This window comes from Taurulus bubalis (assembly GCF_910589615.1).
Source record: "Taurulus bubalis genome assembly, chromosome: 11".
Taxonomy (NCBI): Eukaryota; Metazoa; Chordata; class Actinopteri; order Perciformes; family Cottidae; genus Taurulus; species Taurulus bubalis.
In genome coordinates this window covers 5362536-5389040 of record NC_136599.1, presented here as the reverse complement: position 1 = coordinate 5389040, position 26505 = coordinate 5362536, and the positions used below count along the sequence as shown (strand labels likewise).

At 43.5% G+C, this 26505-nt stretch overlaps 1 protein-coding gene across 1 annotated transcript; it reads left to right on the top strand.

The window, feature by feature from the left end:
- Positions 1-184: 184 nt before the first annotated feature.
- LOC306743815 (fibulin-2-like) lies at positions 185-23685 on the top strand (the record flags this gene model as incomplete). Its single annotated transcript, XM_079226378.1, has 16 exons — positions 185-1526; positions 9374-9488; positions 9928-10057; positions 11911-12106; positions 12992-13210; positions 13861-13971; positions 14428-14532; positions 15244-15375; positions 18375-18512; positions 19195-19335; positions 19458-19586; positions 20021-20146; positions 20498-20614; positions 20707-20835; positions 21784-21907; positions 23328-23685. The coding sequence occupies 16 exons, from the start codon at positions 185-187 to the stop codon at positions 23683-23685; spliced, it is 3612 nt and encodes a 1203-aa protein (XP_079082504.1).
- Positions 23686-26505: the final 2820 nt, after the last annotated feature.

Here is a 26505-nt window from a genome sequence, read left to right as displayed (position 1 = left end):
ACCAAAAATAATAGGCCGCTGATTGTTATCAAGTAGAATGCCAGACAACGTTTGTACTGTAAATATATTAACCACTGTTTACTTTCACAGGCTAAACGACACAAAATTCTTCCTCATCTGGAATCAAATCTAGCCTAAAGAGACGCTTACTTTTCTTTCTTTTTTCATACTTTTTTGATGCAAAATGAACATTCAGTGGTCAACATTGTTTTTAAGTTGGCTGATTCTGTGCTTGGACACCTGTCTGAGCCAGAAAGACTGTCCCGACTGTCCCGTTCTGCAGAGCTGCATCGAAACGGTTTTAGAGAAGGGTTCCTGCTGTCCCACCTGTACTGTAAGGGGCTGCACCTGTGAGGGCTACCAGTACTATGACTGCATCCAAGCAGGCTTCCGGAAAGGGAAAGTCCCAGAGGGGGAAGCTTACTTTGTGGATTTTGGAAGCACTGAATGCACCTGTCCTCTGGGCGGTGGGAGGATAAGCTGCCATTTTATTCCGTGCCCTGAAATCCCCCCCAACTGCGTTGATATTTTACAGCCTGCAGATGGATGTCCGCAATGTGGGAAAATTGGCTGTACCCAAGGCAACAAAAAGTACGATGCAGGACACTCCTTTCAAAAGGACCGGTGTCAGGTTTGCCACTGTCCAAAGGCTGGTGGACGGTTAATGTGTTCACCTATCCCCGGCTGTGACCTCCGTAGTTCTAATAACCCCGTGTGGGTTGCGACCACTGAGAACAACAACCCTTTGAGAGACATTAGCAGCCGGCACGACAGCCAACAAACGAGTCCCGGAGAACCGTTTTCTAAGCTGGCACTGGGAAACACTCTACCGCTGTATAAGCCGGACCCACCCATTTTTGGCACAAGGCATTATGACTACACACTGGCGGAGCCAAAGTCTTCCACTGTCAAAGATCTGGCCCCACCACTGGAATCTACTACACCACCACCAACTTACCCAGCGGCGAGATCCACTTCCCTCAGCTCCCTTGATGACAGGAGACATGAGCTCAGGGAGACACAAATGAGTTCTGGTCCAGAGACAAGCAGTGAGACCGAGGTCACACAGAGCGTGGATCCGACGACCACAGGGGATCAGAGCGAAACATCAACGCTGACAACAACCACACAGCGAGTGACCACAGAGGACCACAGGCCGCAACGGGAACATGGGGAAAGGACCATTAGACCCGACAGCGATAGAGACAGAGACGCTTTAAAAGACACAGCACACACCGCCCGTGCAAACAAGGAGAACAGGCTCTCTGGCCATCATAAACACAGTCAAGGCAGTCACACTGGGAGTCACGGCGGCTCCCATTATAGCAGCCATAAAGAAGAGGAAAGAGTGCCAGTGGAGCACAGGCAGCCCCTTGGTAAAGAAGAGCAGACCTCATTTCCCACTGTACAGTTCAGTCCCACCAGCAGAGCTCCAGTCAGGATGAGGGAGGATGGAGAGCAGCCTCAAAGACAACCCCAAACCCTCCACAACTACGACTCCCAGGATGAGCTGGGAGAAACTGAAGGTACGTAATTGTACAACATTATATTTCAAAGAGTTTTAAAAGAACAGTGTGTAGCATTTAGGGATATACATTAGCAGAAATGAAATATAATATCAACCCCAATCGGGGGACCCTTTTATATCTGGAAAATCAAGAAAAAATCATGGTATCAATCCCTCCCCCCCAAAGAAAAAACATGTTAGGTATCAAATTAAAGATAAAAATCAGGGCTACAATAATATATAATCCCGATGTACAACCTCTAAACACAACTCAAACAATAAATAGGATTAGGGGTTAGGGTTATTAGGGTTAGGGTGTGGGCTTAAAGGGTTAATAAGTATGTTTTATTTAGTGTATAATCACTTGAAATTAAGAGTAGTTGTGTTTTTGTTTCCTTTGAATGATATCTATATACGGAGCAGTTCCTCAAACCAGCCGCCATGTTTCTACAGACAAACCAAATACTGGCTCTAGATCGGGCCATTCACGTTTTTACGTGTCTGCCTCCGTATTTGTCTTACAGGCTTGGCACATGGGGGAAGTTTCAATCGGTTGCAATCTGCAACCTTATCGCTAGATTCCGCCACATATAAGTATCTTTTATGATCAACAGTATTCAAACCATAGAAATAGAATCGGAGTAGCATTCCTATTAAAATCAACGTAGCAGTGTCAGGCTTACAACATGTCCTCCACTCACTGAGGTGAGGTTTTGTAGTACTGACTAAAACGAGCAGTGGAGTAGTAACGTTACGAAGTGCAGAGAGCGCTAAATAAGTAAAACTTACCAACTTAATTCTTCATCCACACACTTTTGTCAACGCGCAGGAAAGCACATTGCTATCGCCATATGAGCGACATCATTGCTTGGCTTATTCTCAGTTACCATTGTAGCATTAAAGCATGGTGGACTTACAAGCTAACGAGCGAACAACTGGCTAGTTAGCATGCTAATTGCACCGAGCTTTAAGGCTACACTGGTTACTGGTGCAGGTCCCGCTGTCCCTCCGCCTCACTCCGCTGACACTTCAGAGAAGGACAAGCTAACAAGCTAACTAGCCATCCTAGCGAGCTGCAACAAAACTTTACAGCCCCACTGACGTGTATTGTCATCATAACAACTAACTGTCATCGCCATTTTCTTATGTACTCGTCAAGTAATCACGGAAAACAGGTCGTCTACGTCCATCCCACTCCTATTCTAGGTCTAGGAACTTTTATTCTTGAATAAAGTGTTTGAAAGCAGCAGAATTGAAAGGAAATCTGAAACGTGACATGTCTTGATTCGTTCAATGCCGACATCAAAATGCATCACAGCGTGATGATTTACAGCCTCGTAATGACGAGGTTAGGCTGTTACTATTTCAGAAGACATCTTCCCTTTCTTTCTCTCACATCCTGTCTTTTGAAGAGGAATTCATAATCACTATCTTCAAGCTGGCACAGGCCCAGGAAAAACAATTGTTCATGGAAAGTCTGTTTTCCCTGGATAGCATTTATCTACCTTACTCAGAAGAGAAAAGAACAATATAAAGTACATGCTCACTTTCATGCATTCAACTTGAAAGAATGTTATATTTCTCTTGAGGTTTGTAAGAAGCAAATAATGCAAAGCCCTGTGTTATATTTACATTAGTGTGCTTCTAATATATCGGATAAATCCTTTAAGAGCAGCTGAAATTGCATTTTCTCTCTCCACTTTGCTCTGGTGAGAGCTCCGGGGTTGTGCATCTTGTATCCTTCATGTGATTATCAGCGTGATCTCAAACAGATCGGCCCCCTTCGGGAGAATCTACCGCGGGCACCAGGAGGGAAAGGAGACGATGAAGTGATTACTAGGATGTCTCGAAGATGAGCTACAATGCACTGGAAAATAGGAGAAAACAATGTCTTATACCAAAGTGTGAAGTTGCATATACAATATATCTAAAAATTCTGCCATATAGTAATTGCTTTTGCTTTAATTGATTGGATTTCCTTCAGTTCCATAAGGGTTATTGATTTATAAACGTAATGGCTGGCATCATAATTGGCAATACTTTGTGGCTTCATGGCACACGTCTCTCTATTAGCATACTCCCTTATGAAGTGAGTAAACTACATTATGAGAGAGTGAATTACAATTGGTGTTTTTGTCCAGCAAACCACAATCTGGAGGTGTGTTGTTAACCCTTCTTTACAACACTGTGATTTTTTTGTTGGGACCTGTCAGGACGTTTCTTTATCCTTTCAGCACCTGGCCTCCATAGGTATGTCTAGTATATGCTGAATGCACGGGTGAGGTGTTTCTGTGTGAACTCCAGAGGTGCCTGTCAACTTCATTTACCAGCACAAAGTTGGAGAATACAGGTTAGAAAGTGGCTGTTTGTTGCTGTTTGCTATGACACATTTAGTTGAGGAGGGAAACCGACTCAGGTCAAGTCTGGGTAGAATGTGAAACTGTGTGTGATCCAATATAGAAACTCATTAAGGGAGAAGTTTGACAGATTTTACACAACGTCCATAACTGCATGAGGATGAAGTCCAGCTATTCCCCTGGGAAATATCACTTCCTGGAAGAGAGTTTTGTGTTGAAAGTCAAAGTAGGATGTTGTGTTTTTCTCCTGGGATAAGGAGTTTGAACTTGTCGGGCTCGGATGGAATGACACTGTGCTGGTTCACTGGGGAAGGTCATTGGACAATTGGAGATTTCCAGAGTGCCGACATGTTAAAACACAGACAGGAAAAACACAGCTGATAAGGGCCTTGACTAATTCCTGTTATCAACGTTATTATAAGAACATGCCAAAGTATTTTTGGAGAGGAACAGCGAAAGCATGAATAACAAGAACGCAACCCTTTTTCTGTGAATATAAATGGTGGCCCAGTATCTACTCATTTGCCTCTCTTTCTCACCAGTGTTTGCTCAGAAAAGGGGGGGATGGGGTTTGTTCAGGCTTTCTGATGCTGGGCTGGACCTGGTATAGGATTTCTTTTGGGGGGGTTGTACCTGTGAGCGGCATAATGCCCATGTGATGAATGAGACCACTGTTGTGGCTTGATTGCCAGACACTACTCACTGCTCCCTCAAGAGCAGTGAGTGTGATTACCCCGTCTCTCGTGAGGCTGCTGGTTTCCCAATCTTCCCAGTAATCATCTCATCTGAAGCACACCTCCACACATTCTCCTCTCGGTAACGTCCCACTCTACCAAAGCCCCGACCATAACATTAAACTAAGCTAGGAGACTCTTAGACGTGGATGAATTGATGAAACTGAAGCATACACATCTTCTGAGTTGAGGTGGAATAACTCGACAGTATGGGAGTAGGCTGAGCCGATGTGTGATTTTCCTGATAGGATTAAAAGGAAGGTGGACTCATTCCTGCTGCACCACTACTGTGCAGAGCAGTTTGAAGAAGATAGCGAGCTCTGGTTAATCTAGCGCGCCTTCCAGGTCATTTCCAGGAATTGAACATGTCCTTTAAGAAAAAACGCCTTATCCACATGTCACCCTGGCATATAAATAAAAAAAACATCTGCGCTAAATGCAGAAAACCACTCATAAAAAAGACCACATGTATAAGTAGAGAGCAATTGGGGATGAATTGCAGCACAATAAAAAGTGTCATTAGCATACTGGCAAAGTGCGGCTGTGTACAGATGTTTTTTAGATCTTACAATGCAAACAGTCACTCCTGTTTTTCTCCTCTGAATATGAAACACAGTAATCCTTTCATAGGAAATCTTACATTCATATACATGCTTCATTGAATTATTTCCAATGCAGGAAATAGTTGCTTCTATTAGGGCTTTGTGAAACCAAGCGGTTAAGTTATATTATTCTGCTGCGTTATGTTCGTCCATCAGTTCCAAAATCAGGATTTGGACGGATTTCCTTTGGGCAAGAAATGAGCAAATTTCCTGTGTTCTGATTCGTGAACACACCTTGGAATATAAAAGGCATAACAAGGCGATGGGAGAACAGATTACAAGATTACTGTGGAGGATATTTGTCCAGAGGCGTGCAGTGGAATACACTTAACCAATTTAATATGCAAAAAGAATCCCCGACGCTGATGTTGCCGAGCAGGAACTTCAGAAAGACACCACATCCGTGGTGCGTGCTCGGATGTGTCCAAGACATGTGTGGCATCCTGAGGAAATGCAAGCTATAAATCACAGTAATTCAATGCACCATTAGTGATAAGTCCTCCTGGCAATGTGTGTGTTCGTGCATTCATTCAGGTTTTCTTACCACAAGGAGGTGTAATTGGATTGGAGGATACTGTAGGGAACCGTCAAAGACTGAAGCGTCGACTGACCTTAACCCCGATTAAGACTACAAAAAGACGGATCACACGAATGTTGGCTCTCAATCTCTGGGAGATTAAGGCATAAACTGTCAATAATTGAAACCTGAATTGGCCTTTTTTGGAGATGAAGTCACGATGATAGCAGGAGAGCCCTCCCTGTTAGGTCATATCCAGCTGTTCTTCGACAGTGATTATGTGTTTCAAAAGACACCACATCTCTGCAAGTGCTCATGTTGAAGGTGAGAAGAATATTGTGCAACTCCCACCTGAGCTTATAAAACGGGACTGCACACACACACACACACACACACACACACACACACAAATGCTTGAAAGCGTTCAGCATCAATCATTTGACATGTTCAACCGCGTGGGTTTTTATGTCATGGACCTTTTGGCACGGGCTGTTATGCACATTGTTGGTCATGTTCTCTTCAGGCCCACCTGTATTATACATCACTGCCAGGGCCACAAAAGAAAAGACACACGAGCGCTGATTAGTGGCCGCGCGCCGCTTTACGACACCTCCAGACATGTCGAGAGTCGCCCTTTTTGGTTGTTATTCTAGCTTCATATTTTCAAAGGGTGTGATGTCACCAGTTCTGGATTTAGACGAGAGCAAAGCATCTGGCGTTAATGCTCGTCAAATGGAAGTGTATAATGACAGGCCTGGAACAGAGAGATGCTCTTCAGCCACCTTTTCCAAGTGTGTATTTTAGATCCCCATTGTGCAAGCACAATAAATCAACTTAGCGAGTTATTGCGCTGCTGAATGGAACAAGTTGCGATATAGTCTTAATTAGAAGGTCTGTCACAGAGACAGGAAGAGACCTGGTAAGACTCAGTCGTACCTCAGCTAAAATAGTTTATCCAGGCTGCGACCCAAGAGCATGAGAAGGTGGCTTGAACTTTCTTTCTAATAGCTATCAGGGGGAGACTCCTCTTGTTGTAAAAAGAAGGCTGATTGTCTATGAGAAGCAGGATGTTCATTTAGTAAATGATGGTCCCGTTTAGAGTAGAATAGACCAGTGGTTCTCAAATGGGGGTATGTGAAGGGACTCCAGGGGTATGTGAGATTTAAAAAATATATATAAAAAATGTACATCCATTCGAAAATCTTTAAAAATAGTTGTTTAATAAATATTCAATAACATATAAGTGTAGTTTCATGAAGATAATTGTTTATATTCTGTTAAATCAGACTCTGATGGCACAGCGCTGTGTATTACATCTTTTTTTCAACCCAAAAATGATTTTCCATTTGGTCCCATAACCAGTGGAAAAATATTTCACAGGGGGTACATCAGTGATAAGGTGGAGAACCACTAGAATAGACCATAACTCAGGGTATGCTTTAGGGCGGGGCTAACTTGTGATTGGCAGGTCTCTACCACAGTGTTGTCCAGTCTGGGAGTTGTCCCTTTTTTGGTCTTAGAACGTTAACTCTTTCACAATATGTTTTTTAGTTAATTAAAAATGTTTTTTTTTAGCTCCACCCTCTCGTGTCACTTCTGATTGCAAAAAGCCAAGACGCAGACGGCCAGAAACAAAGATGGCGACGGCCAAAATAACAAACTCCAGGCTTCAAAACCACAGTCCACAAAACGGGTGACGTCACAGTGATTGTTAGTTTCCCTCCAAAGTCATTTCATCCACTAAATCCTTTGTAGACATGACAACAAACCATATGCATCGTATACATCCCACATTCTGAACGGACACATGGAGCAAATCTCCGTCATGTTCATGACGGGAACTGATTCCACCTGGAGAAAATGAATAGGACGCAAAAGCAGGAGAATGAGTAATTATGTTCTCTGTCTTTTAATATGCATTCACTCGGGTTCAAAGGGACTTGTTTAACTGCCCGGTTGGCACAGATACTGTATTTATGTATTAAAGAGTCATTGCGCCTTTCAAGGTTTAGGATTTCTCCTGTCTAAACCTTAAATTACACTCACTTGCTCTACTCTGGGTAATTGCCCTGCTCTGGTTATGTATAGGTAAATCAAAGAGAGTTATTTCAACTAAAATAAAGTGGATGTGGAAGTTTAAATGTTAGAATGACCTTTGACCCTCGCAGATGTCTATGCTGTATTTTCATGTATTAATTGCTGTCCTCTGAGTGACCCCCCCGCACTCATTTAAGGCTCATGTTGGAACAGGCCATGCTGTGAGAGACCAATTACAGCTTCGGCCATCCAGACTGAAATATCCCAGCAAATATATGATGGATTGACATGGCATTTTGAACAGATATTCATGGTCCCCAATAGGATGAACTCTTGTGATCTCTTGACCTTATCTAGAAATGTCGGATTCCGTGAAAAATATTGGCTGCATTTATGTTCTCCATAGGATGAAATGTAATCGTATAAATTACCCCGACTTCTTCTAGCGCTAGGCCAAAATTCAAACTTGCTTCGGTCTACGACCAAATACCTGCAGAACTAATGGCATTCCCATTAGCCTGAGACTGAGGCTCAGTGGTAGAGCCGGGTGGTCCTTCACTCAGAGCACAGCCTCGGCTTTAGTTTCTGGTTCTCTCGTTTTTCTGTTACTGTTTCCACATTTTTTCAACAGCATACATGAAAATGAATAACCGTGAACCGAGTGGGGGTCAGTGTCATCACATAAAACATGATCAGATCCATTAATTTAAGAGGGTTAAGTCTACTTCTGATTGGATTTTAAAAGTTTAAGGAACAGTGTGAAGTGTGTTTCAGCACAAATGGAATACAATATCATGATGTATAATTTATTTAGTGTATAATCACCTGAAATAGGAATTGTTGCCTAAGATTGGTCCTTTTGCCATGTTTCTACAGCGACCCAGAACGGACAAACCCATAAAACAGCCATTCACATTTTCACGTTTTCACATTTTTGCTCCGACGCTGTAGTTCTCCTCCACGCTTGGCGGGAACCAGAAAGACAAATATTCTGTCCTGTATGCTGTGACTGTTAAGACATGCATGTCCTGGTGAGTTGTGTCTTCTACGGAACCGCAGGAGCCACAAATCAAAGCTGGAATGCGCTGCCCTGTTATTGAAGGGACACGTATATATTTTTCTTGTAACCTGGATGATGTCTTTTTTTTGCTCTTGTCTCTTCCCCGATGCCGTTTGAAATGCAGTGCTAATGTGTTACTCTTTCAGTCTGCTCCAGCTCTGATTAACCAGGATGTAACAAAAACACGAAGATAATTTTACTTTCAAAGTAAATTTATAGAGTTTTGGGTTCCATACCTTTCCCTGCCAATGTAAGTGAGAGCCGAGTCGAGGAGTCTGAAAAGAAAAACACACATTATACGTGCTATTCTCACTGTGCAGCAACAAAAATCAGCTCCAAGTCTGAGTCTGAGACAAGAGTGCTACACCAAAGATGAAATACAGTCACATTAACCACATTTTACAGCATCTCAATGATGGGAATCTACGATGGGAAATGTTAAACCCTCCTCTTCCAGCTGAACTCACATTGTTACCATTATTTTTGTGCCATTCCTCTGAAACACATGGCTGCACTAAGTGGGATAAAGCTGGAACTGGGTGTTTGCGTTTCATTATAGTTCCTGCCAAGGAGCTGTTGAAGACCTGCTGCGAGACAGGGGAGAAGTGGGCTTCAGCTAATGGTCACTGCAACAACATGGAGCCACCCACAAAAGATAGGCACTCCATCTGCTGGTAAGGCCATTATTTAACGCCCACTCTGGTAATTTCAGCTTAATTCTTATAATTAAATACAACACATTGTAAATCATCTTAAATAGTCCTCTGTGGAAAGGCAGTTGACTTTTTATCCATTTCATTTGACTTATTAACAATATTGATGTCGTAAAGTGACATCACTCAAATGTGCAATGAATTGTTCTGCTGTTATGTTTTTATTTTTAGTGTTATTGCAAGATCAGTCACATTTAAGTACATTTTTCTTTGGTCCTCGGAGCTTTGACTCGTAAATTATTACGATTTTGATTTAAATTCCTCCTGATTGAATGCACATTAATTTGAAAAGACAGTTCCGTTAGCTCTGTAGCAGCTAACAGTCACTGTTTCTGTCAGGGCTGCAGTTGCAGTCCAAACACTTAGACGGTCCTTTCTCCTTTGTGCTTCTCTCTGCCAGGACTTCCCAACAACAGTGCTGCCGCGGTTTCCTCAGAGAAGGCCGGTGTTTGGCTGGAATGAACGCAGCCAGAGCTGGACATGTGTGTCAAGAGGATGCCAGCGACAAATGTGGGATTGATTCCTACAAGGCAAGCATCTGTGATCAGATACCCCCGCGAAGGGCAAACACAGTTCACCGGGTTCACAGTCGAACATAATGACATTGTCATTTTTAAATGAACCCTAATGCAGCATGAATTAACGACTGATGAATGCATTAGTCACTGGAGAATTGACAACACATGTAGATGGGACTGTAGCCATACAGTGAGAGTTTCTCTGTTTGAGCAACTTAATTCAAGCTAACTCCCCTGAACATTACTGCTGTTGTGCCAATTCCCTGTTATTCAATTACTTTATTTAATTTAGGTAAAACGATTTAGGTCCACTTACAACTGAAGATTCCCACAGTCCTAAAGCTTCACTGGCTTCAAAGCAGACCTCAGCAATTGGAAATGTCAGATGTCAATTGCTTGGCCTTTCTGAAATTGTGGAAACGTGGACTGATACTTTAATCCGGTCGAACAGTAGCAGCAGTAGACACCAGGCTATTATGGCGGACAATGAGCATGAAGTCACAGTGACTATATCACTTTATTGTGGTCGCCCTGACTCCCAAAGCCACTTACTTGCCATGTGACCTGTGTGTTGAAGAATATACTTACTCACCTGCTCTCGCAGCACGGGGCCATTATCGGCTCTAAAGTGCAGCTGTTACATATTGTTTTTCATGGTCTTTTTGTGGGACCCCTGTAGATTAGGTAATATCAGGCCATCTACAACCACAGTACATCACAGCGGCTATTACCAAAGTTTTATGTTTCATTATGCCCCCATGCACTTTTAAGTGGCAATCTTGCTGAGAGCTACAGGGAAACTGAGTGAGAGACTGAGGGCAAGAAGAGAGTTGCTCCAAATCTTTGCTTGTAACTATCAAAATTCATTTCAACAGGATTAGGAGTTTAAAACCATGCCAGCTGCTCCTTGAGGACACTTAGACACAGTGAGCTAAATGCTAACGTTAGCATGCAAACAGGCTCCCAATGACAATGCTAACATGCAGATTTAAGCAATGTTGAGCATGTTCACTGTAGTTTAGCGTGTTAGCATGCTAACATTTGCTAATAGAGTGATGTAGAGATGTGTTTGAAGGCCAACCTTTGAAGTTAGCATCGCACCGGTTCTGTCAAATAAAGCGATTGAGATTTTTTCATTGGGTTTTGGATTAATGCAGAAAATACGCTTAAAATAATAATATTAATAATACTTTAATTTGATATAGCTCTTTTTTAAGTACTCAAAGACACTTAAAGCTTAAAACATCATCTTTACAAATTAACACCACTTTTATGATTTTTTAAGAATGCAATCGGCAGAAGTAAAAAGCTAACGTTAGGATATAAAGAAAGTACACCATGGTTACATGATAAACAACTAAGTGGGCTAGTTGGCATGATGACGTTAAACTTTAACATATCTTAAGCTTTAAGCACAGACTCAAACCAAGAACACATTAAAAAAATGATGGTGGCACTAGAGCAAAAGTAAAGGGATGACTAAAGTCATTTAAATTCATTTTGATGGAGACATAAATGTGGTTGACACATTTCACTTATAACAACAAAAGCCTGATGGTGGGGCTGGAGGAAAAGTCCAAAAGGATCACCAAGTCCTTCAGATTCATCTTCCTGACCTCGTGGATGCTACATTTCATATTGAGATGTGTCCCTTAAAAAGATGACAAGCATTGTGGCATGAGAAATTCTCTGTGAACTATGTTGCCGGTAGAACATTTTTATGGCAATTCATCTGATGGTTGTCAATATATTTCCATCTTGATCAAAGCGGGGGATCCAAAGTCCAGCATTGCCTTTTCCATAAAATGTTCAGCGGCCACATGATGCATGAATACGTGTGAAAAGAGCGACCGTGTGACCTGCAGGAGTGCTGTGACTGCTGCTCTCTGGGGCTGCAGTTCCTCCGTGAGGGTCATCGCTGTGAAGCCCACCAGTACCTGGGCTTCCACTGCAGACACGTCTTTCTAACATGCTGCGGCAAGGAGGAAAGCGGCAATGAAGACAGCTGGCACGCCGTCAGAGAGAGACCCGCTCTCGACTCCACTCCACTACCAAAGAAAAGTACTGACATCTGCACAAACACACACACACACACACACACACACACACACACACACACACACACACACACACACCAGAATGTGGAGGCATTGCATGCTGCATGCCAAGGTAGGGGATGTTGTTGGGCGAGGGGAATGTGATACACACCAGTGCACGGCCAGGAAAAAAGCACCGATGTTTAATGGAGACAATCCATTTTTGTTGAAAGGAAGCTTTGTAGGGGGATCCTCCAACCCGGCTGAAAAAGGTTGCGCCTCATTGGCCTCCCTGAACAAAGTATAGTAGCCCAGTTCACCCATGTGCTTTAATCCTCAGAGATCTAATGCGTGTCTGCCTGGCATTGCATTTAATCCCCTTTGCAGTAAGCCGCCATGTTGGTGTTAGTAGTGTTGTACTGATTTGGTTTGGCGACTACGAGGTGAAAAAACTTTTTTCGGACAGTGATCTGCCTTGTGGTCATGGGTGATCAGGTGCTTTTCATTAGAATGTTTCTCTTTCTTTTCCTTTTTTTGGTTATTTTTCCACCTCACGACAAACATTTTGCCAAGCCCTTTTGGGATCCGAAACAGCTGCGGATGTAAGATGACAAATACAGCAAAACATCCGCCGTTAGGGTATTAATCAGAACATTGTGCATCTCATTGTTACTTGTATTGTGCATATTGCCGCGCTGCATGTGTATTTTTTAGGCGCACATCCAAGGAAGGGCGTCGTAGACTCATTTAATATATGAGTAATGTGGTAATGTGGCTGTGGTTGATGCTCTACATTTCGTGGTTTTACTGTGTTATCCTTTCGGGGGAAAGTTATACAACTATGTTAAACCGCGTTATGCATGTATTCATATCGTAGAGAATTATCTCTCTCTCTTTGTGTGCGCCGTAGTATCCGACAGCCCGTACCCTAAAGAGGCCTTCTCCATCGGTGAGGAGCGGGATGGGGGGAATGCAGCGGAGGGCCCTCAGGAGGCGGAGGACGTGGATGAGTGCCTGGTGTACCAGGGCAGGATCTGCCACCACAGATGTGTCAACACGCCGGGCTCTTACCGGTGCGAGTGCCTCCCTGGATACGCGCTGCAAGAGGATGCTTTCACATGTGCACAAGGTAAAAGTGAACGTTTCCAGCGGTGTTAGTGCACAGGAAAGCGACTCTCTGTGCCATTTCCTCCTCCAAAATATGATTTACGGGTCCAGCGTTCCTGTCAGGAAGCCCCATTTGTCGTAATTTGTCTGCACATTCACAGTGTATTATTTCCCGGGTCGCTTTGAGTTCCTTCCTGTCTGCCAGCCCCGATAGTGCCTAATAGTAGTTATTTTAATCACACGCTAACATCCCTTTCCTGCACCAATCACACAAAAAAGCTTCTTCAGCTAACGGGTGAACAAAAAGGCTTGTTTGTGAATCACTGAAGGTCCGCTCAGGTGTACGCTTTGAGACGTCTTTTCAGGTAACGTTGTCTGCAGTGTACCAGACTTTAATTAACAGTGCCTTCCACCAACACAAGCCTGTCTCTACAGGATCCTAATGCCAGAGCTCTCAGCAAATTACAGTGAGGGACGAGGCTCACTAATAAAAACCGAATGTTTGTCTGCGGGCAACTTGTTTTCCTGTCTCACCTTCTCTCATCTGTAGCTGCTAGGCCTCACATCGCCGGCTCAAGCCTCTAACTAAGACCGCAGACGACTGACAGTTGCAGTTCTTGATTGCAGTGTTAAGTCGTCGCTCCTGTGACGGGTTTATTCGTGTTTCCGCAGAGACAGTGGACGAGGAGAACCGACTGAAGGAGGACGACAGAGCGGCGGTGCAGCCCACCTCGCCGCCCCCGCCTCCCACCCAGCCCGCCGTCCCACCCAACCCCTGCGAAGGTTAGAGACGGGGCCCCACAGCGAGCACTTTGGGTCGGCCTTACGTCTTAGTGGGAGACCGGAACGTGCCTCTTGATGCAGCCAAATTATGTTGTTATGGATTGACATGTTGTTACGTCAAACTCGCCCTCCGGGGGAGATGTAGTTGTACCGCAAATGTCAAACACGAGTGGTGAGGCGGTAGCAAAGGTTAGTTTGTTTTCAGCGTCGGGTGCTCGTTCTCACCAGTTCTAGATCATAATCTGTGCCGAGGTCACGTTTTGTTTGTTTGGTTTGGTTTCCATGACCAGGGGGGGGGGGGGGCTGCCACACTTAGGGGCCAAAAGTAGGAAAATATAATACGACCTGATCAGGAAAATAACGTTTTGTCTCCCACCCGGCTCTCCTCTATTAGTGTCGTGTGGAATAGCAGGACAGAATATTTCCCTGAACCTCACCACACTGTATTATTTCTAGGAAACGGCCCATGTGAGCAATACTGCACCTCAGTGGACGGAAGGCCACAATGCTCCTGTTTCCCAGGGTTCTCTCTGTTGGCGGCTGACGGACGCTCCTGTGAGGGTAAGGAAAACAACAAATTTAGCCGTAACGGCCGAGAACATTCTCTTCACATCGCACCGGCGTGGCCTGTGGAAATTTCGTGCAATCATGGAAGTGAAGAAAAAAAAAGTCAGAGCAGTTTGCTCCCAGTTGCGGAGAGTTTCTTGGCCCACGGATTGGTCTTTTCCTCTAATCATCGCCTCTAGATGTGCAGAGGAGATACAGACCTAATCTCCTTTCACTCTCAGAAACACTGTGATGCAGACCAACACAACACACACATATCATCGTCCCAACTATCCATGCATTATCCCGATAACACGGCCGGCTGAATCCCGTATTTACCCTTTATTTGTCAGAGCGGTGGTGGGCTGTTTCATCGGGAGGCTGATAAGCTTCTGCTCCATGTGTCTAAGCTGTCTCCCTGGGGATGTGTCTTTAAGTTAAGCCATATCCACTGGTCTGTCTCCTGCTCGTCAGCCTCAAACTGTGGCAGCGACCCAGAGAGTAGCTCAGCATGGTGACACATTTCTCATTGTGTGTTGTGTGGATGTTTTACCCGGTGGCCTTGCCCCTAGGGTCCGACCTTTCTCTTTATTCTGCTTCTAACCGCTGACTGCTACACAGACCTTATACGGCTCCTTACCCGCTTATTCCTGCACCTATTCATCCAGCGTCTTCCACTGTGCACTTTTTTTTTTATCATTTGTTTTTCTCTCTTCACACATCCAGACGTAAATGAGTGTTTGTCCGGGAACGTCTGCCCGGCGGGTGAGCGCTGCGCGAATACCGCAGGGAGTTACATCTGTCAGAGAGCGATCACCTGTCCCCCGGGATACCAGATCCACGACGACGTCTGTGAAGGTACGGCGCCTCTTATCAGCATCAAAGTATTCACTTCCGCCCGCGGGGAATACGTCGTTCAAACCAGCAGCAGAGCATTTGCATTACTGCATGTTCACAGTGTACGGAAAAACACATTGTTCAGGCAAACAATCGCTTATACCACCCTTGAAAAGAAAGCTCCTGAGAGCTTTTTCCATAGTATTCGCTTGCTGTTAACTCTCAATATGAAGAGCTGCCTGGCTTGTCTTCGTAGGTGGCGCCCAACTTTGAGATGCAACGGTAAACCTCCAAATACGTCTCATTATTTCCATGCCCCATAAATTGTGTCTCATTCACAGAGCAGCAGCAGCGTTCGGGAAGAGGGACCCCCGAGATGAGCTTTAGATGTGCTGTGTGCGGTTTCAGGCGAGGAAGCTGCAGCTAATCTGCAGCTCTTTGTCAAGTTAGACAATGCTCAATCAGGCAAAATGAGCATTTAACAAGAAAGTGTGTTTAAGTGTGAGCTTCCAAACAGCTGCCACTTCAGGTCGTCGTCATATAAAGAGAAAAATAAATAAAACGCCCTTTTCATGGCAAGGGGAGTGTAATGAAATGCTTCTTTTGCCTCCTCTCACAAATGAAGCAATTTTACCACACAGGGAAAAACTAAATTGTGTATTTATTCTCTAAACAGAAGACCATGAATGCATTGTGCAATCTTGCATCAATAGTCACTGTCTCCCTCACTCACTGTCAATGTTGAACACCAGATTGACACATAGCGGTGTGGTATTTAAAACCTTTTAAAAAACAATGCTCGCCTGAATGTTCTTTGTACTAAAGCCTCTCTAACTTTGTTCTGCTTCACTTTATCAAAGTCAACCTTTGCAGAGAGAATGTTCACATATTGTGTTATGATTTGGGTTAGAGTTGGACCTTACAGCTGCATCATTTCACAGAAATAATCATCCTGAAAGTGATTTTTTTCTAAGCGGACCTGAAACCTTTAAATTTTTTCCTGTGTGTCATCTTCATTTACTCTTAACTAGTAACATATAGACTGATATTTACACATCTGAACAAAATCTCACATGTGTACCTTTTATTATAACCAACATTATTCAAATAGCCCTAGTTGTTGCAGAGATACACCCTTTTTCGTTTGGGTATGCAATTTTCGAGGAAAGGGCCTAAAAATAGGTTAGTTTTTAAAAGGTTTAAGATCATAGCATATCGTCATCGAAATTAGACTTTTTTCCCCTGTCAAATATTAATTATTTGTAGCTAATGCAGCATGGATTTCTATTGTGCAGATTTGCCAAAAAATATATATTTGATTTAATTGATTTAATAGCCATAAAAATAAAAATGTAAGACAACATTATAAATAACAGCAGAATATGCCAGGGAGTCCCACATCATAAAAGGCTTATGAAGGTATTCATTTAAACCGTCATATAAGAAACTTAATTTAATAAAATTTTGATTAAAAACGATTAGTTTGAAAGCAAAAATACATTATCTTGTAAAAAGAAAGTCAACAAAATTAACAAAATAATCAGAATAGACAAAAAACAACAAATAACAAAATTACTACGATTTACATTCAATGTACTCAATAGGTGAAAAGGGGCTCAGCTCTAAATACACGGTCACATTGCACTTCCTGTTCCTGTTTACATTATTAGAATAAAAACATTTTATTTATGAAACAATGAAAATAGGCATTTTTATATATTACACAAATATAAAAAACACATTGGAAATAGAGGCACATGAGAGCGTCTACAGCCGCGCTAGCAGCTCTGTGAGGCTACGCTTAAGCTAACACCAGCATGGCAACATGCTCACAACCACCATGCTAAGCAGCGAGAATGTTCACCATCTTACTTCAGTTTGACAGCATGCTGGCGTTTGGTAACCAGCACTGCTCAGGCTGAGGGGAAGTCTTTCGTTTGCAGGTATTTAGTCTTGAACATTTGATTTGATGGCACTAGATGAAAGGTCAGAGGATCCCCGAAGTTATTACAATTTGTCCTGAGGGAGGGATGAATATCTCACACAGTCACACCTCTAAACCTCATAGTGGTGCTGGAGGAAAAGGCAGGGGAACACCAGAGTCATTAGGATTCATTGTCTGGGAATCAGCAACCCATCCAGCAGTTGTTGAGATGTTTGTACAGCAGTTGTGGTCAGAACGAACTGCAGACGAGCAATTTCTCTACTCATAAAGAAGTATTCTCGTACAAAGAATCTTGATGGCAATTCATCCAAATATATTCGGGCAAATAACGATATATATATTGCACGTCTTGCTATACAACCAGTAGTGACCGTATCACAATCCTGTAAATGATTGAAGTACAAACAGTGACAAAAAAAACAAACAGCTACACTTTTGCAGAAGGTCACATTCAATGTCTCAAACATTAATCCTCGCATCTCCCTCGCTGTGTGTCGGTGGAGAGCTCACTCAGCGCCCGCCGACTCTGTGACGGGAAAAAAAGAAGCTCAATCACTATCTGCTGTTGAGAGACCGACCCGATATCAGCAGGGCGGCTTCCCCGCAGCTGTTTTAGGCCTCCAAACAGCTATTACAGCGGTCAACACACAGATGTCAAAGGACTCTTATACTGTAACGTTCATTCACCCGCCGCAGAGCACTACTAGTTTGACTCATTAGATGCATTCATGTAGCTGAAATAATTCAGGCCATTTCGGTTGATTAGTACCGATAGGATTCCTGAGTTGAGATACTATTATTTTACTCTTGATTAACTTCTGGAGTAATGTCAGGGAAAGCTTTACGACAGATGAGCATCAGTAAAAGTGAGGGAGGACCTGCACAATCTGCCATTTAACCACAGCGCCACTCCGTGGTGAGATGTGGCATTACATGTATCTTAAAGCTTGTAACGTAGTTATTAACACGTGTAGTGGCTTATTATACTGAAACTACTATCATTTGATTTGGGTTTTAAATCCAGTTAGTCATCCGGTTGGTCCTCAAGAGCTCATTTATTCGTCTTCTTCAACAGATATCAACGAGTGTGCGCAGCGGAGCCACAACTGTGGGCTCGATTTCGAGTGTGTGAACGCCGAGGGCTCGTTCGGGTGCAACCCCAAACCCCGATGTCCCGCGGGCTTCAACCGGGACAGACAGGGCAACTGTATCGGTAAGGGAAAGCAGTCATTTTGCTGATGTCTATCACAGCAAAGTTCCCAGTTTTGAGGGTCTTTTTTTCTGGTTTTAATTGTGTTAATAGAACAAATAAACTGATTGTTTCGAGGGAAACAGATACATGAATGGATATGTGGGGTTACATAACAATCAGACTTGTTGTCTGTGTTGTGAGTGAGTGAGTCACACACTCGGGTGAATCACAGTGCATGTAGGTCGTAGCTCACGCCATGCAGGTGAATCGGCAGGTCCTTCGGTGACGGAGGGGTTAAATGCCACACAGACAGGAGATCAGACAGGTTGCTGTTAGGGGGCTGCAGCACAGGGTGGATAAAAGCCAAGTCTCTGTCCTCCTCCAGTGCAAACTGATGCTGTGGAATTAGCCCCCAGGGGCAGGAACTGGGGCATGTCGAGGCAGCCGACGCCCCTGTGAAAGGAGTGGAGGAGAAAATGCTCTGAGAAACGAGCGAATTGAGAAAATGTCAGACACACACACACACACACACACACACACACACACACACACACACAGCAGAAGTGAACGCGACTACGTGATGTGCGTTTTGCTTTCGATGGCTCGGTGCGGCTAAAGAGTTGGCCCTCTGCTCTCTCATGCTCTTTGGGTCCTGACTCTGTCTTCACCTTCATCTTCATCCTTCTCTCTCTCTCTGCAACAGACATCGATGAGTGTGGCGCTTCGGCCCGGCCGTGTAGCCCGGGACTCGACTGCATCAACACCGTGGGATCCTACGTTTGCCAGAGGAAGATCATATGCAGCCGCGGCTACCACGCCAGTGTCGACGGATCCCGATGCGTCGGTATGATTTGTAGTTGTCACACGTGAAGAACGTGTCACGGGTTTTGATGTACGGACTTACAGAGAACAGAGAAAAAAAAAAGTTATTTCCCCACATCTTTTTCTTTGCCGTGTGTCTTGCAGATGTGGACGAGTGTCAGAGCAGCCTGCATCGGTGCGGGGAGGGCCAGCTGTGCCACAATCTGCCCGGTTCCTATCGCTGTGAATGCCAGACCGGCTATCAGTTCGACTCGTTCAGGAGGATGTGTGTAGGTAGGTCGGACGAGTTTCTTTTTTAAAAGAACTTAAAAGTGGTGCTTTACATATTCTGCCCTTACTCCCCTCCCTCCATCACTTGTGCACACCTTTCGCACCCCCCCGTGCAGCCTGCGTCCTCTGGCTGCTTATTATTCTGCAGTGATGAGAGCCGCTGCCGTTTCCCAGGCTCTGCTGCTGCTGCTGCTGCGTCAGCCACTGGGGCCGATCACGTCTCCTGCAGCAGAGGACTGATTCACTGTGTTGTGACTCTCTTAATAATAGCCTCCGCTCGAGTGTTTAGACTATCAGCAGGCAGCTGCCCCCCGCCTCCCCCCTCCTCACGACACACTCTCTCGTCTGACACTTGCTCACAACACGCACATGCCTCCCCACACACGAATGCAGGACACGCTTTGCAGAGGTATGATGACACTGCTTCTCCCTCTCAGATGTAAACGAGTGCTGGCGCTACCCAGGCCGCCTGTGTGCCCAGACCTGCGAGAACACCCCGGGCTCCTTTGAGTGCTCGTGTACCACCGGCTTCCGCTTATCCGGCGATGGCAAGAACTGTGAAGGTGTGTGTGTGTGTGTGTGTGTGTGTGTGTGTGTGTGTACGTGTCGGAGCATGCGGTTGCATGTTTTTTTTGTGTGAACGTGCGAGAGAAAATATGTGTGTGTGTGTGTGTGTACGTGCTTTGTTGGTGTGTACATGCATGAACAGTGCAGATTCCTACATGCATGTTGCTGAGGAGGGACGGCAGTGAGGGGTGCACTCTCTATCATGCCATGCCTTCAAGCGCAAACCAGTAAAAAAAAACATAATTGGCTTAATAACAACACCGTGTTTATGTGTTAGGATGAATACACTGACGATGCTTTGATGGAGTGAATGGTGACAGTAATGAGCTCCAACCTCTAATCTCCAGATGTGAATGAGTGTTTGGCCAGCCCTTGCAGTCAGGAGTGTGCCAACATCTACGGCTCCTACCAGTGCTACTGCCGGCAGGGCTACCACCTCCGGGAGGACGGGCACACCTGTGAAGGTGTGGCACACTATGACACACACTCATATGTACATGTTCTAAGCTCACGAATCACTTTCACGTGACTTCCTTCCTCCTTGTCGTCCCTCCAGACATGGACGAGTGCTCCCAGAGCATCGGCCACCTGTGCACCTATAAGTGTGTGAATGTTCCCGGCAGTTACCAGTGTGCTTGTCCCGAATACGGATACAGCATGTCTCCCAACGGACGCTCTTGCAGAGGTGAATATCAGCAATATCAAAAAACGCCTGTCATTTTTCCGGAGTTACTATTATTTTCCTCTAAAGGAGTAATATTTCATCATTTTCGAGTGTAATTACTACCCGTAGCCGGTAGAGTTGGAGCAAATACTTTCTATTGGAGTAAAACATTGTGACCACGCCCACCAAGGTTCCTTAAATTCCCTTTCCACCGCTACATAGAGTAAATTATCATCATGTAGAGTTAAATATAAACACTGAAGAGAGTAACAATTACTCTGAATTAGAATAGATTTTACTCTATTTAGACTGGGACCAATTGTTATATATATTTTTTCAATTTGAGTAAAATTTACTCTGACAAATTGACTGTGTAGCTGCATTATACTGTGTGTATATATGGAGGCTGTGTTTAGGCTTCTTCTACCAAACTGTGACTCGAAAATGAAAAAAGTTAGATTAATAACTCAATTAACTTTAAAAACTCGGCTTCTCACAGGACTCAAACTCCAATATCCTGGGTGATGGTCTTGAGCCTGATCCATTCATCCACCACATGTGTCTGTCCATATTTATGCTACAATAACTATTACTCCTACGACTCAATCTTAAAGCCTATTATTGCTACATCAAGCAGCATATTCAATTTGGACAGCTGCCGCGTGACTATTCTCACCCTGGTTCTCAAAAGCACCCATTTAACTCTTCACAGAGTGTATAGCAATGGTTCTGCTCAGATAAATATAATTGGTACTTTTCCAGTGGCTCAGTAATTACACAGACTGTAAAACTTTATTGGCCTAGAAATATTGTCTTGCTAATTTAATTATAATTCCGTTCCCTCCCACGCGGACTCGTTTTTGTCTTACATGTCTCTGCAACGAGGCTCTTCCTCACAGTTCAATTGTGCCGTGACTAACGCGTCTCCAGGCAGTAAACCGGCCCTTGTGCATTAACCGTGTGCTTTAGATATCGACGAGTGTTCCACGGGGGCCCATAACTGCTCTCTGGCTGAGACCTGCTACAACATCCAGGGAGGATACCGCTGCCTCTTCGTCGACTGTCCACCCAACTACCGCAAAGTCTCCGACACGTAAGCCATTACATCGGCTGAAAACACATTCCAGTGTTCGGTATGATGGCCTCTCTGATCTTTACATGAGCGTGACCCTCTGTCAGGTCGTATGATGCATTTGGGGGAGGATGTTTTTTCTTTAAAAAAACAGGAAGGGGCGAGGAAGTAAAATGACAAGAAACATCCATTTGAAGTAGATCAGGACAACTTGTAAGTCAGCATGAGATGGCATCAATTGGTTTCGCTGATATAATGCACAATAGTACTTTTTATCACTTAAAATAATTATAATTATTATAATCAATAGCATTGCTCATGCACAACATTACTTTTTTAGTTAGTTTACTTATTTAACTATATGCATTTTGTATTGTTATTCTATAGGCACATAGTTATAACTGTATTATTCTTATACACGTTATATTTATTACTATATTTATTTCCTTCAAGATAAATAAAGTTCTATCTTTCTACATTTTTGCAGAATCGGCTTTATTCATGCATTCTGTGTTTGCTTTATCGTTCTTTGCTGATGACCTTCCCCTATTAGACAATAAATTGGTTGTGTGTTTTTGTGTGTTTTATTCAGTCAATCAGACAATACAATACAATATTCTATATAATATACAAAACAGAAAGACTGAAAAGGTATAGGTTGAAGCAAAAATGCTTATATATTCCTATCCTAAATTATTATTAAATTAAATCAGATAATTCATTTGAAATAAAGAAAAAATTAAATAAATATATATATATATAAATATATATATATATATATATATATATATATATATATATATATATATATATATATATATATATATATATATATACATACATACATCTTCCATATACATACAATTCATTCACATTTGTAACCCTCAAAAATTGTTTTATAAATAATCCTTTTGAAAACCCAAAATGAGTTGACCATTCTTACATCCATTTTAGCGTTGTTCCATAACTGAACTCCTACAATAGAAAAAGATAGATAGATAGATAGATAGATAGATAGATAGATAGATAGATACTTTATTAATCCCCAAGGGGAAATTTCTTGTCATAGTAGCGCCGTACGACTTGAAGATACAAATAACACACAAGATAAAAGATAAAATATATAAAGAAGCAACAGGGATGAAAGATATATACAAATAAAATTAAATAAAGTAAAATATAAACGTATATATATATATACACACAAGAATTGAATACAACTAACTGGAATGAAATATATTTACAGCCGCAGAGTGTATTCATTAATTAAGCAAATTAAATGTAAACGTAATGTAAACAATAGATAGTGCACCAAATTAAATGTAAACAATAGACAGTGCTAAACAATAGATTCTTCTTTTAATCCCTTTTTTAGCTTTTTTAAATCATGTACTTGCCTCAACTGCATTGCCTCACATAAAGTTTCCATCCTTCCTCGTAGGCGCTGTGAGCGGATCAGCTGTCCCAACCACCTGGAGTGTCAAAGCTCCCCTCTGAGGATCACCTACTACTACCTCAGCTTCCAGTCCAACATCGTCATCCCCGCTCAGATCTTCCGCATCGGGCCCTCCCCGGCCTACTCGGGAGACAACGTCATCGTCGGCATCACGCGGGGAAACGAGGAGAACTACTTCGGCACCCGGAAGCTCAACGCCTACACGGGCGCCGTGTACTTAAACCGGCAGGCCGAGGGGCCGCGGGATTTCTCGATCGACGTGGACATGAAGCTCTGGAGACAGGGGACGTTTACCACTTTCCAGGCCAAGATCTTCGTCTTCATCACGGCCAACTCCCTCTAACAGTTAGAGGTGAGCCGTGGCCACGAAGGACCTTTTCCTGTCGCTATTTACCGATGTCACCAAGCGCACCACCGTCTGAGTGGTTACTCTCTCGTCCAGTTGAAGTTAATATCCAAACATTGCTGTTAGAGTATATTCAGAAAGAAACTGCTTCACGTCAGTGTCTGTTTTCACCACAATTGCATAAAAAAAGTCTGTAATTATCTTTATTTCCCCTTATTTCTCACTTGAATTGCTATTGTGCACGCCGTTAACGTCCACGGCTCTAAAGACCCATCCACACTCTCAAAAAGTCATTAAAATCTGAATCCAAAAATAATAACGTTGGAGCTGCAAAGATATTTATTACGCCACCCGGATGAAACAATTTGCCGCTGTTTTTGATTCGTAACCAGAAGAAATAGTTTTGTAAGAGTTTCACGTCTTTTTTCTTTCACCCTGCGCTGCTGTTTTTGTTTTGCCTTTGAAGTATTCCATATTATATAATTTTATATCACTCTACATGTTTTTGTATCCCTGTAATCAGACACATGATAAATGGATGTATTATATTTCTTATGCTAGATTTATAAGTTGCAAAGTATTTTAGTAAAACAATAAAAAACAAAACACCAATGTGGGTTTGTGAGAATTGGCTAATTGTATTCATAAGGAGGAATATTATTTGTAATTCTCACTGGAAAAACTTTGAGTACATGCAGCTTTTATACGCTGTAGTGAACGTTGTTAAAATATAAAACCCCCTCTTGTCAGGGCATGTCACAGTCAATATTCATGCCTGTTTACATACCCGTTCACACCTTGAACCCACCATGAGCGCCGTCCATCAACACGCGGCTATGACAGCTAATAAAAGCAATGATCACGTTTAATATCTGAAATTGAAACGATTACAATCCTCTTGTATGTTTGCGTGACATCTTGTTGGCTCCATCGACTCCAACACCCCCCCCCCCTTCTGCAGAATGTAACATGGAAAGAGTTACACTCCCACCTACAGGATAAAAGCAGAACTACACCCTCATGTTTTGGCTTCCTCCCAAAGAACTTATACAACAGAAAAAGTCTGTAAAAAAAAGAGAAATGTGCACCGAATTACTTTTTATTTTGAGAAAGTTTTCGCCAATTGAAGCATGAATAATTTAAAGAGGAAGTAGCTGAAGTGATTTTCTTTTTAATAAGCTCTACTTTAAGCTATTAGGGGATCTGCTGCACCTTCTCAGAGTTCAGTGAACCTCCCAGACCTGCTGTAATCACAGGAAAGGGTGTGTGTGTGTGTGTGTGTCTCCGTGACAGCTGTATTAATGCGTGCTGCACATCCAGACAGAGCTGCTCGCCAGCTTTCTGGTCTCCCTCACACGAGTTACACCGAAGGTCAACAGAAGAGACGGATTTCTGTGATTTTCTGCACTCCTTTTAGTCCCTTACTCTCCTCCGTTGGCGACAACAATAATAGCCGGTTACTCCTGCAGCTCGTCTCCCATTGGTCAGAGAAGCTGTTTCCAAGGTGTCGACCTCTCATTACTGTTTGAGTCTAAGACGTTCCTCCTGACATAACTCATAATAATAGCTACGTGTGTGTGTGTGTGTGTGACTGGCTCAAGCTCTCAAACACACCCAGAGAGTGAGATGCCACTCTTGGTATGTACAGCACACTACGAGCCCTGGAGCTGTGATTGATGTCTCTTTCCCCTAATTAGCTTTATCTGCTCTTCAAGATTAGGTGGTGCTGTGTTTCAGGGACAGTGAATCACGCATCCCCAGACAGCGGAAGACACACACATCTATTATGGGTTGGAGGGACACTGACAGGAAGTTTTGAAATGTATCTGGACAAAAGAAGAGGGGCCGTAAGAGAGCCGGGGAGTTAGAGAAGAGGCCGTGCTCACTTTGTTCAAGCCCATTGGGCCGGCAGAGATATCTACGATAACCAATCTTGAGTACGTTAAATCAGACTGAGTGCCTTTAATGATGTGATGCGGCAGAGTTTCTGCGTTAAAGGCATTCGTCTTTGGTTGCAGGAGACGTGACGGGCGCTCTGGGGGAAATCTGCAGCTCGGGAAATGAATGGGGAATGCTTTCCCTTCATGTGTAGTAAATGATGACATGCCCTTAAGCAAGGCACTCCATCCACATTGCTCCAGTGGAGATGTTTTTGAAACCCAGTGGCCATTAAAAAAAACACCCGGGACTGGGCTGCTTTGACCTGGGGTTAGTCTTATTTATCATATCACTGCTGAGGTATTAACCCAAACATTACAAACACGTCTACTACCGCTCTTTCTATATCTACATGTCACTACTTGTTCCTGATTGTATATTTTCATCCTTTGCAGTTTTTGGACAGTCTTGTTCAACAACCTGCCGAACTTGTTCAACAGTTTCACGACCTGAGCTTGTTCGATGGATCAAAATACCCGCGTTTGGTTGAATAACCCGTGTAATGTGAAAAGAAACTTGGTGAAAGCAACATGTCGGTGCTGGATGAAGTTACCCAAACGGGGCCAATTTGAACCCAGAGATGCTCACAATCCCATTTTAGTCCGACATAAGAGGCACATATATTAAAAAGCGCATTATGGTGTGGCTGCTGTTTATCTGTTCTACTCTTAGAGAGAAAAAACACAATCTACTGTGCAAGTGTACTGTACAGCATCTGTCTGGGTGGAGGTCGGAGCAAAGGCGGGGAAGGGAGGTGTGTGGTGGAGGAGGGGAGGAGGGGGGAGGGAGGGCAGACACACTTGTCTTTGATAGCTCAGGTGGTCATCACCTGAGGGGGAAAACGAGCGTTAATGGGCATTCTCGGCAGCAGACAAGCAC